Here is an 18,556-nt window from a genome sequence, read left to right as displayed (position 1 = left end):
GTGGATATCAGGATCTGTGGATATCAGGATCTGTGGATATCNTTGGCAGCTGGCAGTATATATATAGTTTTATTAAAGTATAGGTTGCCGACTTTACCGAGGTATGATGCTGGATTGGCAGCTGGCAGTATATATAGAGTATATACGGGTTCTAGACTTTATTATTTGAATTTATAATCAGTATTGGCAGCAACATTAATGGATAGAAACTTGTCCATGCATCATGTTCAACTAATCAAGGGATATATTATAGATATAAAGTAGTAATCTCTGTTTGTTTGTTATATTTCCGATCATAACTCAGGACCAGAAAATATTAAGCTTACAATATTGAATATTGACATTTATAGAATATAAGACATTATATTTATTAAAAAATATATCTGAAAGTTTACTGACTTTCTTTCGGTTTTTATGTTTTTGAATCAATCATTACAAGAAGCAAACAGCAATTAAAAGTTTTTATCATTCAGAGGCAAAATTTAATGAATTTGAACCGCCAACCAGGGAAAATTGTGTGCTGGCTCAAATTTTGAAAGTTGAACCAACCATGTTTGAACAATAAAGATATTTTAAATTTGGTCTCTGATTTCTGAACCTTAGGATAATGTTTGATGTTGTTAGATAAACTAAGACTCATTAGTGGATTCGACACTAGCTCTATACATTTATTTACCAATTATTAAAGGAAATCCTAATGCTATTTCAAGGGGTTGCATGCAATACACACTTTAGTTTCAGTAGAAGTAAATATTTCCATTTATTGTCCAATGCCGATCTAAGGATTCATCTCTGATTGGATGATGAGATTGATAGAAAGATAGATGTTATAGCAATACAATTTTTATGGGTTCAGAATATACAACAAACCCAGGACTGAACCCTGATTGGATCAGGCGCTAATGGAATCGGCATACAAGTGTGAATTCTACCGTTTACATCTTTGTCTCACCAAGATTAATAAAGAAATTCTTGATTTTCTAATTTAAAATTGAATTTTCGTTGCCAGTTTCCGGTCCTTCGAATAGAAATAAAATTGAAACAATTGAAATAAATACATTTTTATAAAAGATTATATTTAGACTAAAAAATAGCAGAATAACAAAATTGTACACGGAATAATTGATTGTAAGTAAAAAACAATATTTAGTCTCCCTGCACACTAAATCAATAAAATGACATTACAATCAGAGATCGAAAAATTTAGATATTAAACGGGCACTTCAGGCTTCAATTATTTTTTATTGTTTGATTCATTGATTTTTTTCCAGCCATTTTGGTCACGAGAGTTTCTTATAAATCTATAGCAATTAGAAATAAAGATTTACAGATGATGTGCTGTAATAATAATATTGCACGTTAAAAATAGATTAGATACGTTTTTGCTAATTTAAGTTTTAAGCATAAATAACAAACATTTAGTATTTTTTTTACAAACTACAACATTTTATATATTAGTTATTTTTCTAAATTAATTATTATAATTGCTACCTAAAATAAGATTAATTACACAAAGTTATAACACGAATAAGTTTTCATGTGTCAAAAGTTTCTAAATATTCTGATATGTTTATGATATGCATATTGGCGTTATACTGATGAAGATATTTAAAAAATTACATTAACATCTAGACAAATTCGTTAATGAGGAAGACGACAAGACAAACTACATCTAAGAATTAATTGCGGCATTCTCGCAGTTTCAGTGAAGTGCACAATGCTGCACACTCAATGAATTTTGGCAAGAAGGTTCATTTGCCAAATTTGAGGCTTAAGTTCGCGGGCACGATTGGAAACCAATTCATTGGTGTAAATATCTGATTTGGCACATTTCAATTTATTGGCACTTAAATACTCTTTTAATCAAAACCACAAAAATGGATTCTTAAGAAAATGTCCCAACTCAGGACATATTCTGAATATTTAATTTCATTAATTTTGAGTCATTTAAACATTATATAACATATTTTATTAAAACCTAAATGGGACCTTGGTAAACGTCTATTAATTATAATCAAATGTTTTGATGATATGTTTAAAACAACAATGTAGAGCTTTAAATAATTGTTATACAATCTAGAATCTAATAATATTTAAAATGTGCATTTTTGGCTAAGCATGTATCTCCAAATCACAACCTTTCATTGCCTTGTATATCTCCATGTTTTATAAGAGTTAGAATTTAGTTAACATTTACTGTACAGCAAAAACATCCAGAATTTTATGAATAAAATGTTATTGCAGAAAAAGATTTTGATAAAGATTTTGATTTTGTATTATTGTCACTTTTTAAATCTTTTTAAAAGAGCCATTATATGATTTGATATGTTAATTTACTGGTTGGTAGAGCTTGATAATATATAAATTGTGTTGATATGTATATTGGATTGCAAGTTTGAACCCTACCAAAGGAAAGGCAAGGCCCAGTTTTCAATCTGAAACAAATGAAAAGAAAATATAGAATATTAAATGTATCTTTTTTTAGAATAGATCCTGAAATTACCAGTGTTTTTATTATTTTTTTGAGATGCCCGAATTCGAGTCGAGTCCTCAGCCGACACTTTTAATTTGAAGTTGAAAACACTAAATTTTTAGTCAACAGTATTCACATTTTCTATCTCTCATTGTCCACAATTAGTTTTGTACCTTCTGATTATATTTGAAGATACTTTAAAAGAATTAACTTAATCCGCTTAACAAAAGGTCTCTCTGAAGACATCAATATACAAAGTTCCGATCTTTTTATGAATAAAAATGATATTTTCATTTTTTAAAGATTTTTCCTTAATCCCACCTCTTTTATTTGTCTTTTAAAGACGGAATGTTGGATGTTGTAGATTAGATAAACTGCATCAATGCACAGGAGCCTGAAATAATCAATCAATCAATTTACCATAAATATATTTCAAGAAACTGAATAATCGCCCCAAACTCTGATTTTGAATCCATATTTTCAACGTGATTACGAAGATCTTTGAGATATCCAGAATTCGAGTCTAGTCAAATAGGCAAAGTTTTACATTATATCATTCGGTTGCAAAGGGTTGAGAAAATTTGAATGAAAGACAAGAATGATCCTTAGTTTGTTGGATAATAAAGATTTTGAAACACTTGTGTAAAAACCAACAAGATCTGAACATCTGTAATGTTTTTTTTCCTTTTAGAACGCACTAATCCGTAGCTTCTGTAATCTGACAGATTACGTTAATTCTTTGGGAATATTTTGGAAGGCCTGGTTGCAGTTATTGATCACGTGTTTAACCATTAGTGAATATTAATTTCAAGCGCTGTAATAGATTTGCAGTATTTAATGCAAAACTTCTAACTTCCTGATAACATGCTACAGGGTGTTTCAATACACTTGAAAGCCGTCTTTGATTTTTGATATTTAAGCCATGGGAAAGAAAACGAGGCTGTATGTAATACGATATTTTCAAACAGTGTTTTACCTTTCTTGTGTCTTAGAATTTGACGAAGATAATAGATATTAAGACAGTTCTGATTTTTTAATTAAATTGAAATTTGTACAAATTTTGCAATATCTCCGTCAATTTTGAAAATGGTAGACCACATTTTGAAAATCTCAAGACCCTGCGTTTTCTATATTAGATGCTTAAACTAGAATAATGCAACAACTGTAGTGTTAATAACAAAATTCCGCAGTGATTGACAACTTTAAAAGTCGTCACTTGATTCCCATGTTTATTGGGACATCCTGTACAAAGCCCTACTCCATAATGTTTATTTACCTTCATTGCATTAGGTGAAACGTACTGGAATCCCGCTAATCCCCCCATACCTGCTGTCTCCATAGATATTCTAAACAAAACAGGGCTAGTTTAGGTTAGGCTTTTCTTCTGGGAGCTTTATAGACTAAGTAACCTGGAACCAAATAAGTAGTTGAACTACTAAGAGTAAAGCCACATCTCTTTTAATATAAAACGAAATTCTTTTAATTAAGTATTTTTTAAGGCTTAAATTTGACGATTCCAGGTCTTAGCTTTTAGCTCTTTATAAATATGATTAATGATTCAAGACTGGGTTTAGGTTTAAGAATAAGTTTTATAAATAAAAGAATATCGCAATGCAATCCTCTTGTGTGTTGAAGTAAGGAAAATATACATATTACAGGTATCCCGTGAGCCTGTATGGGGTATTGTTTAGGTTTGTGTAGATTTTATATTTTAGAAAATAATGTGCATTAGAAGTAATTTTTGTCGGGGAAATTATTCTGATTTTGATTTCTCTAATGTGATATTTTAAAAGTAAGAAAAAATCAAAACAAGAAAACAGTTGCGACATTCTTTATCTATAATATGTACCTCCTATTCATTTCACTATTTAGGATAAATCTATAGTTCATACATTTAAACTGTGTTTGCAGCAGCTAGTTGGCTAGTTGACACTTGACCAGGATTTGAATATTTTATAGGGATTAATCTAATCTATTTAGCTGTTTCAGGTTTATCTTCTTCAAGTTATTCTAAAACATTTCTGTTTCTATGCTTGATTGTATAAGACGAAATATCGAGTGAACCGAAATTTAAAAAAAGCGTTACATTTCCATTCACAACGGTTCTTTTTTTATCTTTTTTTTGCCTTGAAAATATACAACTTCTCACTATTTCTATTTCTTTATGCAGAGGGAAAAACAGAAATAATTCAAACATTTTGCCCAAATAAAAGGTACCATAGTGAATCAAACATATGAAGCGTTTTAAATGGAAAACCAATTTAAATTTCGTGCCAAGTTCTTTTTATTGGGATAATCTCTGAAAAAATTATTTAAGTTAATATCATTATGTAGAAATAGAAATACTCTTTATTATCTTTTTATTGAATTTGCAATTTCTTTATACTTGTTATAAATAAAGCAGCAAAATAAATTATTAACAATCTGGGTTTTTCATTGTTTGATGAATAATGCGCATCTAGGGTATTGATTTTAATAATCTCGAAGATATTAAGAATGACGAATTAAGACGCGCTCAGCTAGCTCCACTCCTACCTGGAGGCTTAACTTTAATCCTTCAGTCAACCATATTTAAGCCTCGTTTCAAATTTAAACCGCAGTTCAAATTCTTAAAATTTGGCCTGTGGTTAAAAAACGTTTAAGCTTGGATCAGGAGCTTAGCCACTGATACTAAGCGCTAACCCAATCAAAAATTTTCGCCTCTATAGTGTTTCCAAATATTTTGGGCTAAATGTAGGCTATGCACTCACATTTTTTAAGTATCTTTGATTCTAACCATTGTGATAAATATCAATCATCAAATTGTTTACTTATACGATGAAAATTTTTTTTTCTAAGATAAAGTATATATAATGGTAGATTTCCATTACTGAAAAAATTAATTTAAGATTTTACAGGGTATCCCAAAACACTTTTCTCGTCATGGTTCGATTTTTATAGTTTTTTTTTGTATTATCCTTGGATTTTAGATCTTAATTTCCTGTTTGGATATTCTAATTAAATAAATAAGACATGGACGGAAAACAAAATTAATAAATTTACTAACTCAACCAATTTCTTAAACTGTCATAATTTCTTTAATTTTTGTTCTACAGACCTCTGGTTGGTGTCCGTCGATCAGAAATATTACGTACATTTCAAGAACTGAATCCCAATGAGAGCCGTACAGAGCGTTTTTTGGGACACCCTGCTTAGTTTTCGAATTTTTTTTCTGGCGCAAACTTGCCTTCCAATGAATGTTATATAAATGCCACATTAATTTGTATCTTCTTAAACCCAAGACTTCCCATTCCCCCCTTCCCTTCACTTCTATGACCTGCTAAGCTGTTAAAATAAACTGAAAATAGACTTTTGTAAATTTGACAGGTTACACGAAGCAGACCGTGTGAGACAGGGGGGGGGGGTTTAAGGGGGGAACAAAATAATGCACACCTTACACCTCACGTTTTTGCCGTTTGTCGGCTTTATTTGATTGAGAATCTAGCTCTGCAAGACCAAAATTATATATATGTTACACATTTTTAGTTTAAATATTCATGTAAGACATTCCTCTGCAGGGCGCATATTTAACAGACTTGACCTCCCTTACCCCCCCCCCCCTGCATAGATTAAATCATTATGACGTCTTCGACCGCTCATATACAGGATGTCCCACAAAACTGAAAGACGACCAATGAATGCAGAATTTTAAAAGTCAATTGTTGGACCTCTTAATTTTCATATTTTGTGGGACACCCTATACAATACATTTTTTTCAAATATCTGAAAAATAAGTAGTTGGTGAAATAGAGAACAAGCTTTAACTTTACCTTTGAGTGCAATAAATTAAAGATGTTTAAAGGGAAAGGTCGACCTTGTTTTTTAATGAATGTTTACGCAGGATATAAAATATTTTAACACTTCTTTTATTCCTCGTAAACAGATCTTTCACAACATTTTTTAGGTTGTAGGATTGGCTCGGAGGCCTTTCTGCGAATCAGGAGGCTCCGGAGGTCAGTTTGCGAGGCTTCATGGATGCTCTGCACCCCCTCCCTCGCTGGAGAGGCACATCATGATGATGGTAAAATTCAGTGTAAACTGTTGATCTATTTTTTATGGATATTTATGAATTGCAGGCACAACTAAACTTATTATCGAGGAATTTTATAAGGAAATCAATAATGATCTATACAACTATCTTTCTAATTTTTGTTTTTGTTTAGTTTCTGTATTTTTAAAAAGATATGTCTTTTTTGGTTGGTTTCTGTTTTGGCTGATTTGTTGGTTTAGTTTGGTTCAGATTTCTGATTTAGTTTTGAATATTATTGTTCAATTTGTTTCCATTTTTTGGGTTAGTTATCTAGTTTGGTTTGGTTTGGTTTGGGTATCTGGTATGGTTCGGTTTGTTTATCTAGTTTGGTTTGGTTATCTGGATTGGTTGGGTATCTAGTTTGATTTGGTTATCTGGTTTGGTTTGGTTGAGTTGGATATCTAGTTTGGTTTGGTTGGGTACCTAGTTTTGTTTTGTTTGGTTATCTGATTTGTTTGGTTTAGTTATCTGGTTTGGTTGGTTTTCTGGTTTGGTTTGGTTATCTGGTTTGGTTTAGTTCTCTGGTTTGGTTTGGTTATCTGATTTGGTTTGGTTATCTGGTTTGGTTTGGGTATCTGGTTTGGTTTGGGTATCTGTTATTTGGTTTGGTTGGTTTTCTGGTTCGGTTTGGTTATCTGATTTGGTTTGGTTATCTGGTTTGGTTTGGGTATCTGATTTGGTTTAGTTATTTGGTTTGGTTGGTTTTCTGGTTCGGTTTGGTTATCTGATTTGGTTTGGTTATCTGGTTTGGTTTGGGTATCTGATTTGGTTTGGTTCTCTGGTTTGGTTTAGTTCTCTGGTTTGGTTTGGTTATCTGATTTTGTTTGGTTATCTGGTTTGGTTTGGTTATCTGATTTGATTTGGATTGAATCCTACCTCTACTCCCATGAGACTGGCTTTATGTAACTCAATACTGTAAAATATTATACTTTTTCAGTCCAAGGTACATTGCTGTACTGTACAGCTTATATATCCATAAACTCTGGTTATGTACAGCATTGTACAAACTGAAACATTTTGTACAGCACATCTGCTTAACCAGGATTGTTAATTCATTATTTGTTAAACCCAAAAACTATTTAAAATATTTATGTCATTTTTATTTTACCTCATATTGATTAAATACTGGGCAAGCGCCACGGATTCACAATTTCCTGAAAATATATTTTAAAAAAACGATTTAAACAAATTTTCTCCTTTGAAGCAAGGTTTTTTTAATTATTATTACTAAGATAGGGGCAAGGGATCATTTTGTAAATTCAAATTTTTATTTTTTATTAAAACATGCTATATTTGTTGTTTTTATTCCAAAACGACTGCTTTCATTTGAAAACGATCGTTTTCAAAAAGAAAGTTTCGTTTTTTTTTCATCGTCAACGAAACGAAACAATTACGTTTTTCCAAAAGGTTAAAACTGCCCATCCCTACTTATATTTATATAATGATTAATTAGAAAAACCGAACATCAATTGTCTTCAGGCAAATATTACGTTTATCGTGTTTTTATTTCACATCCTAACTCGAAAATCATCTACAGTTTGGTTTTAAGTAAGGGTTGGACAATTTGTCACTTTTTTCATAAAAATGTTCAGATCCTTTCAGCACGTGTCCTAAAGTTTCTACGATAAAAAAAAAACAAAAACAAGAATGTAAATTTTTCTCTCACTTTTAAATACCATCCAGGGCATCACATTTTTGTAAATATTAAATAACGTTCATCTTTAAAGATATAAAAACTACGAAATCCAGTTTTCAATGTATAACATTTAAATATCACTGTCAATTTTCAGGACACAAAGAAGGTAGACCACATTTTGAAAGCTGAAAGAACCTTCAAAACTTTTAATAGCACTTTTGGCCATTTATCAATTATCTAGAATTAAAGACAATTTTTTTTTATTATCCCTTCTTCCAGTTTTTAAGACACCCTGGTATTAAACTCGTTTCTACTATGGGTAAACTCGTTTCTACTAGGGGTAAACTCGTTTCTTCTACAGGTAATACCGTTTATACTAGTGATAAACTCGTTTCTACTAGGGGTAAACTCCTTTCTACTTGGGGTAAACTAGTTTTTACTACGGGTGAATTTGTTTCTACTAAGGGTAAACTCGTTTCTACTAGTGGTAAATTCGTTTCTACTAGGGGTAAACTCGTTTATAACTAGGGGTAAACTCGTTTCTACTAGGGGTAAACTTGTTTCTAACTAGAGGTAAACTCATTTCTACTAGGGGTAAACTCGTTTCTACTAGGGGTAAACTTGTTTCTACTAGGGGGGTAAACTCGTTTCTACTAGGGGGTAAACTCGTTAAAACAAACTCAAAATAAAATGAAAAAAATTGATCTTCCTCCCAGACTTAAAGAAAATCAAAGACAATATGCTGTCCACCTTAAATTGGTTATCTCTGTTTAATGCCCTGCATGTACTGCACAGGGCCCTTCATGTACTGTACAGTACCATGTCACTGTACAGAGCCCATGTACTGTTCAGTGTCCATGTACTGAACAGTGCTCATGTATTGTACAGTTCCCAGGTACTATACAGTGCTTATGGACTATACAGTGCCCATGTACTGTAAGTAAAATCTACCTGATATAGTGATGGTTCGATCTAGGTTGGCCGGCGCATCTCTATCCTCACAGTTGGAGATACGGATCATAGCTCCAGATAGTTGCCTAGTTAGAAAGATATATAGAAAAATTTATAGACAGATAGATAGAAATAGACAGATAGATAGAAATAGATAGATAGATAGAAATAGATAGATATATAGATTTATGTAACTACTGATGTTTATTGATTGGGGGATCTGACACAATTTGTATTAATAAATATGAAAACTGATAAGCTGCTCTGATTATTGCTTAATAGGTAAATATCTCCAACTACTTCTTGTTGTCGAGAACTTTGAGCTCCTTGGTGAACCTGTTCTACTGGATATATATATATATGTATAGATAGATAGATATAAGGATAAATAGATAGATCACAGACTACACAGACTGTTCATACACTCTACCTAGATAGGCTGAGCAGGCCTATAGTGTCCCGGCACGCCATGCTACGGTTCTGTGTAATATTTTTTGACTGGCATCTCACGGCCACTTGTTGCATTCAGGAGTTAAGTTTTACAACTTTTAAAGAAATACTCCAATTTTAAACATAAAACATAACATTTATGAATTCAGTCTTTTTTGAAGATTTTGTGTTTCATATCCAAAGGATCCTTAAATACAGATGTTTGCTGATTGGTCGCGTACAGTACTTGTACAAAATAGAACATGCTGTGGAAAATATCGTATATTTTAGCTGATAATCAATCTCTGTAATTCTCTTTTCTCTTAGATAGATAGATAGATAGATAGATAGATAGATAAATAAATAGATAAATAGATAGTTAGATACATAGACAGATAAATAGCTAGACAACAAATAAATATATTGGGTGTCGCTTTTAATTTAATGGTCTTGTTAAAGGTGCTCTTCATTAATTTAGAATTTCAATTTTAAGAAATCTAAAGAATTAGATTTTATTGCATATTTCAGTAGAATAAATTCAAATTTTTTTTCTCAATTTGTTCTGTTCAGTCCCCCTGGTCACTCTGCATGCCTAGCTGCAGTGTAGTGAGGGGGGAGGGTCCAGAAATGAGGCAGGATGAGCATTCCTAGAATTCTCTTCCTTCTATGCTATAGGAAAAACTTGTTAAACTTGTTTTACTGCATGAAGCACTCTAGACTAGATTCTGTGTCACTTGTATTCAGAGTCCAAATTTAATGAATCTGATCCGGGTCTCAAATCCACCAAAAACCAGTTTCCATTAAGCGACAGCTAAAATCTTGAATATTGAATACTATTTTTAGTGGAACCAACCATATTCGAGCCGCATCTCAAGTTTAATCCGCGACCTAAATTCTTGGGATGGTTACACTATCTCAGCAGTCAGCAATAAAGGTTTCCAATCAGAATTCGGTTTACCGCGACAATTGTGTTTAATTGCATTGCGGTGAATTAACGCGATGCTTGCAACAGGGAATTGTGCGTGCAGCGGATTTGCTAAAATTTAAAGGGAGTGCGCGGAATTAGGATGAAATATGCGTAATTACACGCAATTTTGCAACTTGATTTGGAAATCCTACTTAAGAGATATTTGGCAAAAATAATATCGATTTTTGCGTGAGAACTGGCAACCTTTGGATCACTGTGAACATAACATTTTTCTTTTTAAATAGTTGTTATCTTTCAAATAGTTGTTATCTTTTAAATAGTTGTTATCTTTTAAATAGTTGTTATCTTTTAGATAGTTATCTTTTAAATTGTTGCTACCTTTTAAATAGTTGTTACCGTTTAAATAGTTGTTATCTTTTAAATAGTTGTTATCTTTTAGATAGTTGTTATCTTTTGAATAGTTGTTATCTTTTGAATAGTTGTTATCTTTTAAATAGTTGTTATCTTTTAAATAGTTGTTATCCATTACATCGCATTTGTAGCTGGTTTATGTGCCTTCCATGACGCCTTTGAAGGTAATAATTTTCAAGAGTGTTATTTTCCCAAATTGTGCATTTTTCAAGTGAAATTTCGAAAGTCTTTATTCAGATGAAGAAACTAAATATTTCAACATTATGAAATATAATCTTACTCCGTTCTTAAAACATAAAACATTTTGGAAAATTAATCACAATCTGCTTCTACAGCGCTTGTAACAGATCCCTTACATAGTGACAAAATTTAAATCTTAAACTTCAAAAAACACTGGCAATATTTCATATTCATTTGCATTTGCAAAAACTGTATTTGAAACATAATACTTTTCACACTTTAGATGGTGTGAAGCTTCATTCTTTAAGTTCAATAAAAATAATTTAAAATTGAAATTAAACATATTTTTTTTAACGCCATTTACTTAAGAATATTGACAAAAGGAACCCCTTATAAAAATAACGTTTTTACTGCAATGTTATTATTTACTAGAGTCATACGTATATTGTTCACCATATTAACATGAGAACACGCTGTATTTCAAGATATAATCAATCTTTAGGAACATTGAGTTATATCCATCTAAAAGTGTGTTAGATTGTTGAAATGATAACATTTATAAGAATATAGGAACAAATTATTTGAGCTTCTTTTAAAAATGTAAAAGTACATAATTATGTGAAAGCATAAAACTAAATTATGATTATATTCATCATATCTCTCCACTCAAATATACAGGTTATAATTCGTCAAGGGAAATTTGGACGCTTCTTCTTAATTAGATTCATAGAAGCAGCACTTAGTTTATATCAGAACCAAAGTGTTTTTTTTTCTGGAGGGGAGGAGGGANAAGCACTTGTATGAGAATATAAAAAATGGTAAAAATATGAGTATTGTAGTGAAACAAAAATTCGAATGTCTTTTTTTCTATTAGAAAATTGAAAACTGATTTGCTTCGAATAATTCATATTTCTATTACGATCAACTGAAGTAAATATTATTTATGTATAATTAAGTTAGTTATCTCTGTTTGTTTATTTAGTTAGAATTTAGAGACTAATCCAAACCTTTGATAATCGCAAGGTTTTGGGGTTCTGCCTTTAAATCAGTGTTTATTTGGTTTAGTAAAAAACTTTTTCTTTCAGTTGAAAAAAACTCTCAATAATCTTTTGAGGGTACATAATCCTGTAGAAGCATTAAATAAATCTTTGCCCACTTAGAATTTTGATCAAGGATTTCCAGCGAACGAAAACTTTGGCGAAAAATGCGAAAACGAATTTTAAAGCGAAAACGATGCAAAATTTTCGAACTTTTTGTTCATGCGTGAATTTTTTTTCGTAAAACGGATTAGCATGAAATTTGGCGAAAAGGCAAAAATTTTCAGTTCTTTACGGATAGGTGCTAAGAAAGGAGAATTTTTTTCCCGTAAAGATTTTCCTATTTCGCTGGAATCCCTTGATTTAAAATTAGACATTTGATCTACTCCCATAGCTTCAGTGTAAGGCCTAAACCAACTATGGACGCTGATGTAGACATACTTTGATTTCTTTTCTTAATAGATGACATTCGTGTAAGTATTTATATGAAATCATTATAAAAATTGTTCTTATCAATGTTATATTGTTTCTATAATACTTCAATATATATTTAAACTCTCCTCCCCCTTTTATCTGTTAAACTGTAAAAAAATCTAGCAAGTATCACCATATAGATAAAGAATCAAAGAAAAACAGTTTATATATAGATTGAGCAGTTTGAAACCGGTCAGTAAAAGGATATCAATATATCACGCACCTCTGCCCCTTTAGTAAAAGTAAATTCAACCTAAATGAAACATAAAGTCTGGCGTCAACCTTGTTGCACCGGCTAGTCATGCCCATAGAACTAGGTACAGTACAAACTGGGACCGGAAAGGTTGACCCGGATCGGAAATTATTCATTTACCTGATTTCTGCAATCTTGGAACCTCCCTTCCCAATGACGCATCCAATGATCTCATTAGGAACAGTCATCTCGTGTGTCTGGTGGGAGCTAGCCAAGGCTTGGTTTCTACAGTTCCCAGTACCCGCCAGGGCAGACAATGCTAGACAAACATTATATACAGTGAAACACAGAATATTGTATACAGTGAAACACAGAATATTGAATACAGTGAAACACAGAATATTGTATACAGTGAAACACAGAATATTGAATACAGTGAAACACAGAATATTGTATACAGTGAAACACAGAATATTGTATACAGTGAAACACAGATAATTTTATGCAGTGGAAAGTAGAAAATTGTATTCAGTGGAACACAGAAAATTGTATACAGTAGAACACAGAACATAGTATACAGTGGAACGCAGAAATTTGTTTTCAGTGGAACACAGAAAATTGTATTCAGTGGAACACAGAAAATTGTATACAGTAGAACACAGAATATTCTATTCGGTGGAACACAGAAAATTGTATACAGTGGAGCACAGAAAATTGTATTCAGTGGAACACAGAAAATTTTATACAGTGGAACACAGAAAATTCTATGCAGTGGAACACAGACAATTGTTATACAATGGAGCACAGAAAATTATATACATTGGAACACAGAAAATCGTATTCAGTGGAATGCACAGTAAATTATACAATGGAGCACAGAAAATTGTATACCGTGGATCAAAGAAAATTGTAATGTATATTTCGGCAATGTTTATTTGATATTTTAATAAAGCAAATAATATATAAATAACTTTAAAATTAGATTATTTATTAAATTGATTTGCACATAGCCTGCTGGGTTAAATTTTCATTAGCATTCTGAACAGTTTACTACTTGTTGGAGAAAGGATACCAGGTTAAAGTAAAGCACTGTGGTTAGAACAGTTTACTACCTGCTGGAGAAAGGATACCAGGTTAAAGTAAAGCACTGTGGTTAGCTCAGTTTACTCTACCTGCTGGAGAAAGTATACCAGGTTAAAGTAAAACACTGTGGTTAGAACAGTTTACTACCTGCTGGAGAAAGGATACCAGGTTAAAGTAAAGCACTGTGGTTAGAACAGTTTACTTCCTGCTGAAGAAAGGACACAAGGTTAAAGAAAAGCACTGTGGCTAGAACAGTTTACTACCTGCTGGAGAAAGGATATCAGGTTAAAGTAAAGCACTGTGGCTAGAACAGTTTACTACCTGCTGGAGAAAGGATACCAGGTTAAAGTAAAGCACTGTGGCTAACACAGTTTACTACCTGCTGGAGAAAGGATACCAGGTCCAAATCCAGGAATTCCATTCATTTGGGCGTAGGCTGCAGGCATCATACCCTTACCATACTATAACAGAAATTGGTTTTCATACTTCAAGTTTGATCCAGTTGACATCACAATATTATGGGTTAAATATGAAAAAAAAATTTTGCTTTCAATTATTCTCAAATCTCTCGAATTACTTTTTTTCAATTAGATAAATCAACAAAAGTGATCTCTGTTTTTAAATCATAAAATTATACTCAAGTAAATCCAACTTCTGGGGTTTAATCTTAAAATCATGGCTATGTTGTACAAGAAAGTCATTAAATTGGTACAGGTCACGCAAAACCGCGGTGTTTATTTGAATATCTGAGCTGGGCCAACCTTTGCGGTCCTACTTTTGTCTGTACCACCGATTTACAAATGCTTGCTACTATTACAATGTTGCTGCAGTGGGTGAAAATTAAAATAAGAAAATTTAAAAAAGGGTGACTAAACTAAGTATAAATTGTTTGGATAATCAGATTTTTAAAAAGTTTAGTTTTATTTATTTATTGCATTTGTACAGAACATACCTTAAACATTACATTTTAATACATTGCTAGAAAATCATGCTGGGATAGTAATGTTTGTTTGCAAGTTTTTAAAACCAGTTTAATGTATAGAAAACAGTTTATATGTTGTTCAAAATAATGGTTTCTAAAAAACATATTGATCCTTGTTCAAATTTACTACGCTAGGGTCTCACAATACCCCTGGGGAAAGGAATTGCTACAGAGAAAGAAAGGGATGAGAATACGGAGAATAAGATGTAAATGGGGAAAAATGGGAGAGAAAAAGTAGTGAAGAGTAAAGGAAAAAAGAGGGGATACCGGATAGATAGGCAATTTAAGGGTTGGGAAGAAGATTGGTTAAGAAATAGACAAAGGGAATAAGATGATAATAAAGAATGGGCGAAAGTAAAGAAAGTGGTGAAGTTAGGACCACAGAGCCCGCGGGAATCAAGTGACACAAGCTGTTGTCAGAGTTGGGTCTAAGATTGGGTCTTAAAGCTGGGTGGAATAACGACCCGAGCCGAAGCCTTTAAATTTTGGGCTAGGGAAGATAACATAAATATTTTTTCATTGCTAACAACTTGCCTCTAGGGGTTGCTGACAGTATATCGGTTTAGGTTCAGGGGCACCATGCATCAGTGGGAACATGGATGGGTTCAGGGGCACAGCTGTATACCTCACACAGGGGCCCAGAGGGTAGCCAGGAGACATCAGGGGCGTCGGGGAAAACAAGGGGGACATCAAGGGCATAGGCTCCATATGGATGGGGTTGCAGGGTGGAGGGCTTGCATAGGAGGAGGTGGCGGAGGATTCTTGAAGGGAGGTTACGGAGGTGGCGGAGGAGGGCGGAGGAACAGAATACTGAACTGCTTTGTAGGGGATTGTTGGTCCCTTAGGAGGAGACTGAAATAGATAAACTGTAGTTTCTTTGCCCCTGGATAAAGGGAGGGAGGAGGGGGGATATATTAGGCTTCCCCAGGCTATGGGATATATTAGTAAACAAATTTTACGACTTTTAAGCAATACATATAATCCAAATAGTGAATTTAATATATACGGATAAAACTCGGAAATATTCCGCTGTATCAAACTTAATACAATTCGATAAAATGAATGCTTTCACGTAACATTTCTTTATCAAATTGTAAGAAAAATGTGGTTCAATACGTCACTACTTGATAATAACTAATCTCGAGAATCTAGATTATTTGATTTAATTATTTCTTGACGTTTCTGCAATTATTTATTCTATTGTTCATTCATATATCATTTTTATTCCCCCCCCCCCCCTCATCTTTACATGTATAACTGTATTCTAGATGTATATTCCTGTATATTTTAGACATATATTTTCCTGTATATTCTAGATGCATATTTCTGTATATTATAGGTGTAATTCCGGTATATTCTAATTTCTAACTGTATATTCCTGTTTATTTTAGACATATGTTTTCATGTATATTCTAGATGCATATATCTTTATATTATAGGTGTATATTCCGGTATATTCCTATATAATCTAGTTGTTTATTCCTGTATATTCAAATCCATATTCCTCTATATTCTGGGTGTATATTCCTGTATATTCTAGGTGTATATACCTGTATATTCTAGGTGTATATTCCTGTATATTCTAGGTGTATATTCCTGTATATTCTAGGTGTATATTCTTGTATATTATAGGTGTATATTCCGGTATATTCTAAATGTATATTCTTATATATTCTAGTTGTTTATTCCTGTGTATTCTAGGTGTATATTCTTGTATATTCTAGGTGTATATTCCTGTATATTCTAGGTGTATATTCCTATATATTCTAGGTGTATATTCCTGTAGATTCTAGGCCTGTCTGAATGCATAAAGTTGAATAGTTTGAATACCTCTAGTTAACCTTACACATATATAACAAGGGTATTTAGATTAGGTAGCTAAGTAATACTAATAATAATAAGTCTGCTATTCAAGAATTTAACATTAGAACTTTATGGATATAAAACAAATTTTAAGTTGGACTTTACAGAAGTGATGTTTAAAAATCATTTTATATTTTGATGGTAAAGTTTAAAATAAATACTAACTAACTTTTTTATAACAATACCTAAGTTTAAATTAATTAAGAGCAGTAGTTTGACTAGGTTTTACTAGTTGAACTACTATTTGCAAATCATCCATCCTTACCTTAGTGTTTTTTCGTCAACTCCCCCCCCTTCCTCTCCCCCTTCCTCTCCCCTTTCCCTTTTCCCCATCTGTTTAAATATTGGTTAAAATAAACATAAAAGAACAGAAAGAATGCTGGAAAAGAAAATCGATATTCAACACTGGCAAAATTCAAGACCGGGAAATGTTTAAAAAAGAAAAAATTTAAGGTTTGTAAACACCCTTTAACCCATTCTTGGTATAATATTTGAATTTAGGGCCATATGATATTACGTGGACAGTCCTTTTACATTTTTAAAATTTTTTTTAACATTTTACAAAACTTGAATCAAAATATGAAATGATTTTCTCAACATTACATGCTGTAAAGTTTAATTTAGAATGTGTGAATTATCGACAAAATTCTATTCTTAAATGCGTTCAAAGATTTAGTAATTTTAAAATGTTTTGGGTTATCAAATACAGAATTTTATATGGGTTTCTTTAAATTTTAATTTTAAAATTAAAATTTAAAGTACAATTTCATTTTATTATATTGTTGGATAGTTGGACATTTATTGATCTCAAAGTCCAGAAGTTGAATGTTTTCCAAAGTTTAAAACTAATATATTTATGTATTTGAAGTTTTACCATTTCAATCAATATTTCAGTAATTTTCGAATTTTTATAGATGCTGAAATACAGCGCAGGAACCTTATAACTCTGGAATATGATAAGGAAATTTATATTTGATCTTGTTTTACCACGCACCTCTGCCCCTTTAGTAAAAGTAAATTCAACCTTCATGCAGCATAAAGTCTGACCGCGTCAACCTTGTTGCACCGGCTAGTCCTGTACAGAGAGCTAGGTACAGTACAAACTGGGACCGGAAAGGTTAACCCGGCTCAGAAATTCAAATGTACTATGGCTGCCCGTGTTACCAATAGCTTGACAAGTTAAGTAAAATGGGTGCGTGTAAACTACATAATTGATGTGTTTTATGTTTGTTAAGTAAAATGGGTGTGTGTACACTGCATAATTGCTGTGTTTTATGTTTGTTAAGTAAAATGGGTGTGTGTACACTGCATAATTGCTGTGTTTTATGTTTATTAAGTAAAATGGGTGTGTGTACACTGCATAATTGCTGTGTTTCATGTTTGTTAAGTAAATGGGTGTGTGTACGCTGCATAATTGCTGTGTTTTATGCTTGTTAAGTAAAATGGGATTAGAAAATTGAAAACTGATTTGCTTCGAATAATTCATATTTCTATTACGATCAACTGAAGTAAATATTATTTATGTATAATGAAGTTAGTTATCTCTGTTTGTTTATTTAGTTAGAATTTAGAGACTAATCCAAACCTTTGATAATCGCAAGGTTTTGGGGTTCTGCCTTTAAATCAGTGTTTATTTGGTTTAGTAAAAAACTTTTTCTTTCAGTTGAATATAAGAAAAAACTCTCAATAATCTTTTGAGGGTGCATAATCCTGTAGAAGCATTAAATAAATCTTTGCCCACTTAGAATTTTGATCAAGGATTTCCAGCGAACGAAAACTTTGGCGAAAAATGCGAAAACGAATTTTAAAGCGAAAACGATGCAAAATTTTCGAACGTTTTGTTTATG

General features: G+C 32.2%; 1 protein-coding gene across 1 annotated transcript in view; it reads right to left on the bottom strand.

The window, feature by feature from the left end:
• Positions 1-1,437: 1,437 nt before the first annotated feature.
• The window catches only part of LOC111711977 (poly(rC)-binding protein 2), a gene marked incomplete at its 5' end in the record, with an annotated part of 20,329 nt that continues 3,210 nt past the window's right edge, over positions 1,438-18,556 (bottom strand). The window contains 8 exon segments of the mRNA XM_023486477.1: positions 1,438-2,435; positions 2,795-2,867; positions 3,750-3,819; positions 7,651-7,696; positions 9,130-9,215; positions 12,962-13,100; positions 14,244-14,325; positions 15,381-15,698. Of these exon segments, the coding sequence (XP_023342245.1) occupies positions 2,853-2,867; positions 3,750-3,819; positions 7,651-7,696; positions 9,130-9,215; positions 12,962-13,100; positions 14,244-14,325; positions 15,381-15,698 (756 nt within the window).

This window comes from Eurytemora carolleeae, unplaced genomic scaffold, assembly GCF_000591075.1.
Source record: "Eurytemora carolleeae unplaced genomic scaffold, Eaff_2.0 scaffold209, whole genome shotgun sequence".
Classification (NCBI taxonomy): Eukaryota; Metazoa; Arthropoda; class Copepoda; order Calanoida; family Temoridae; genus Eurytemora; species Eurytemora carolleeae.
This window is presented reverse-complemented; position numbering and strand designations above follow the sequence as displayed.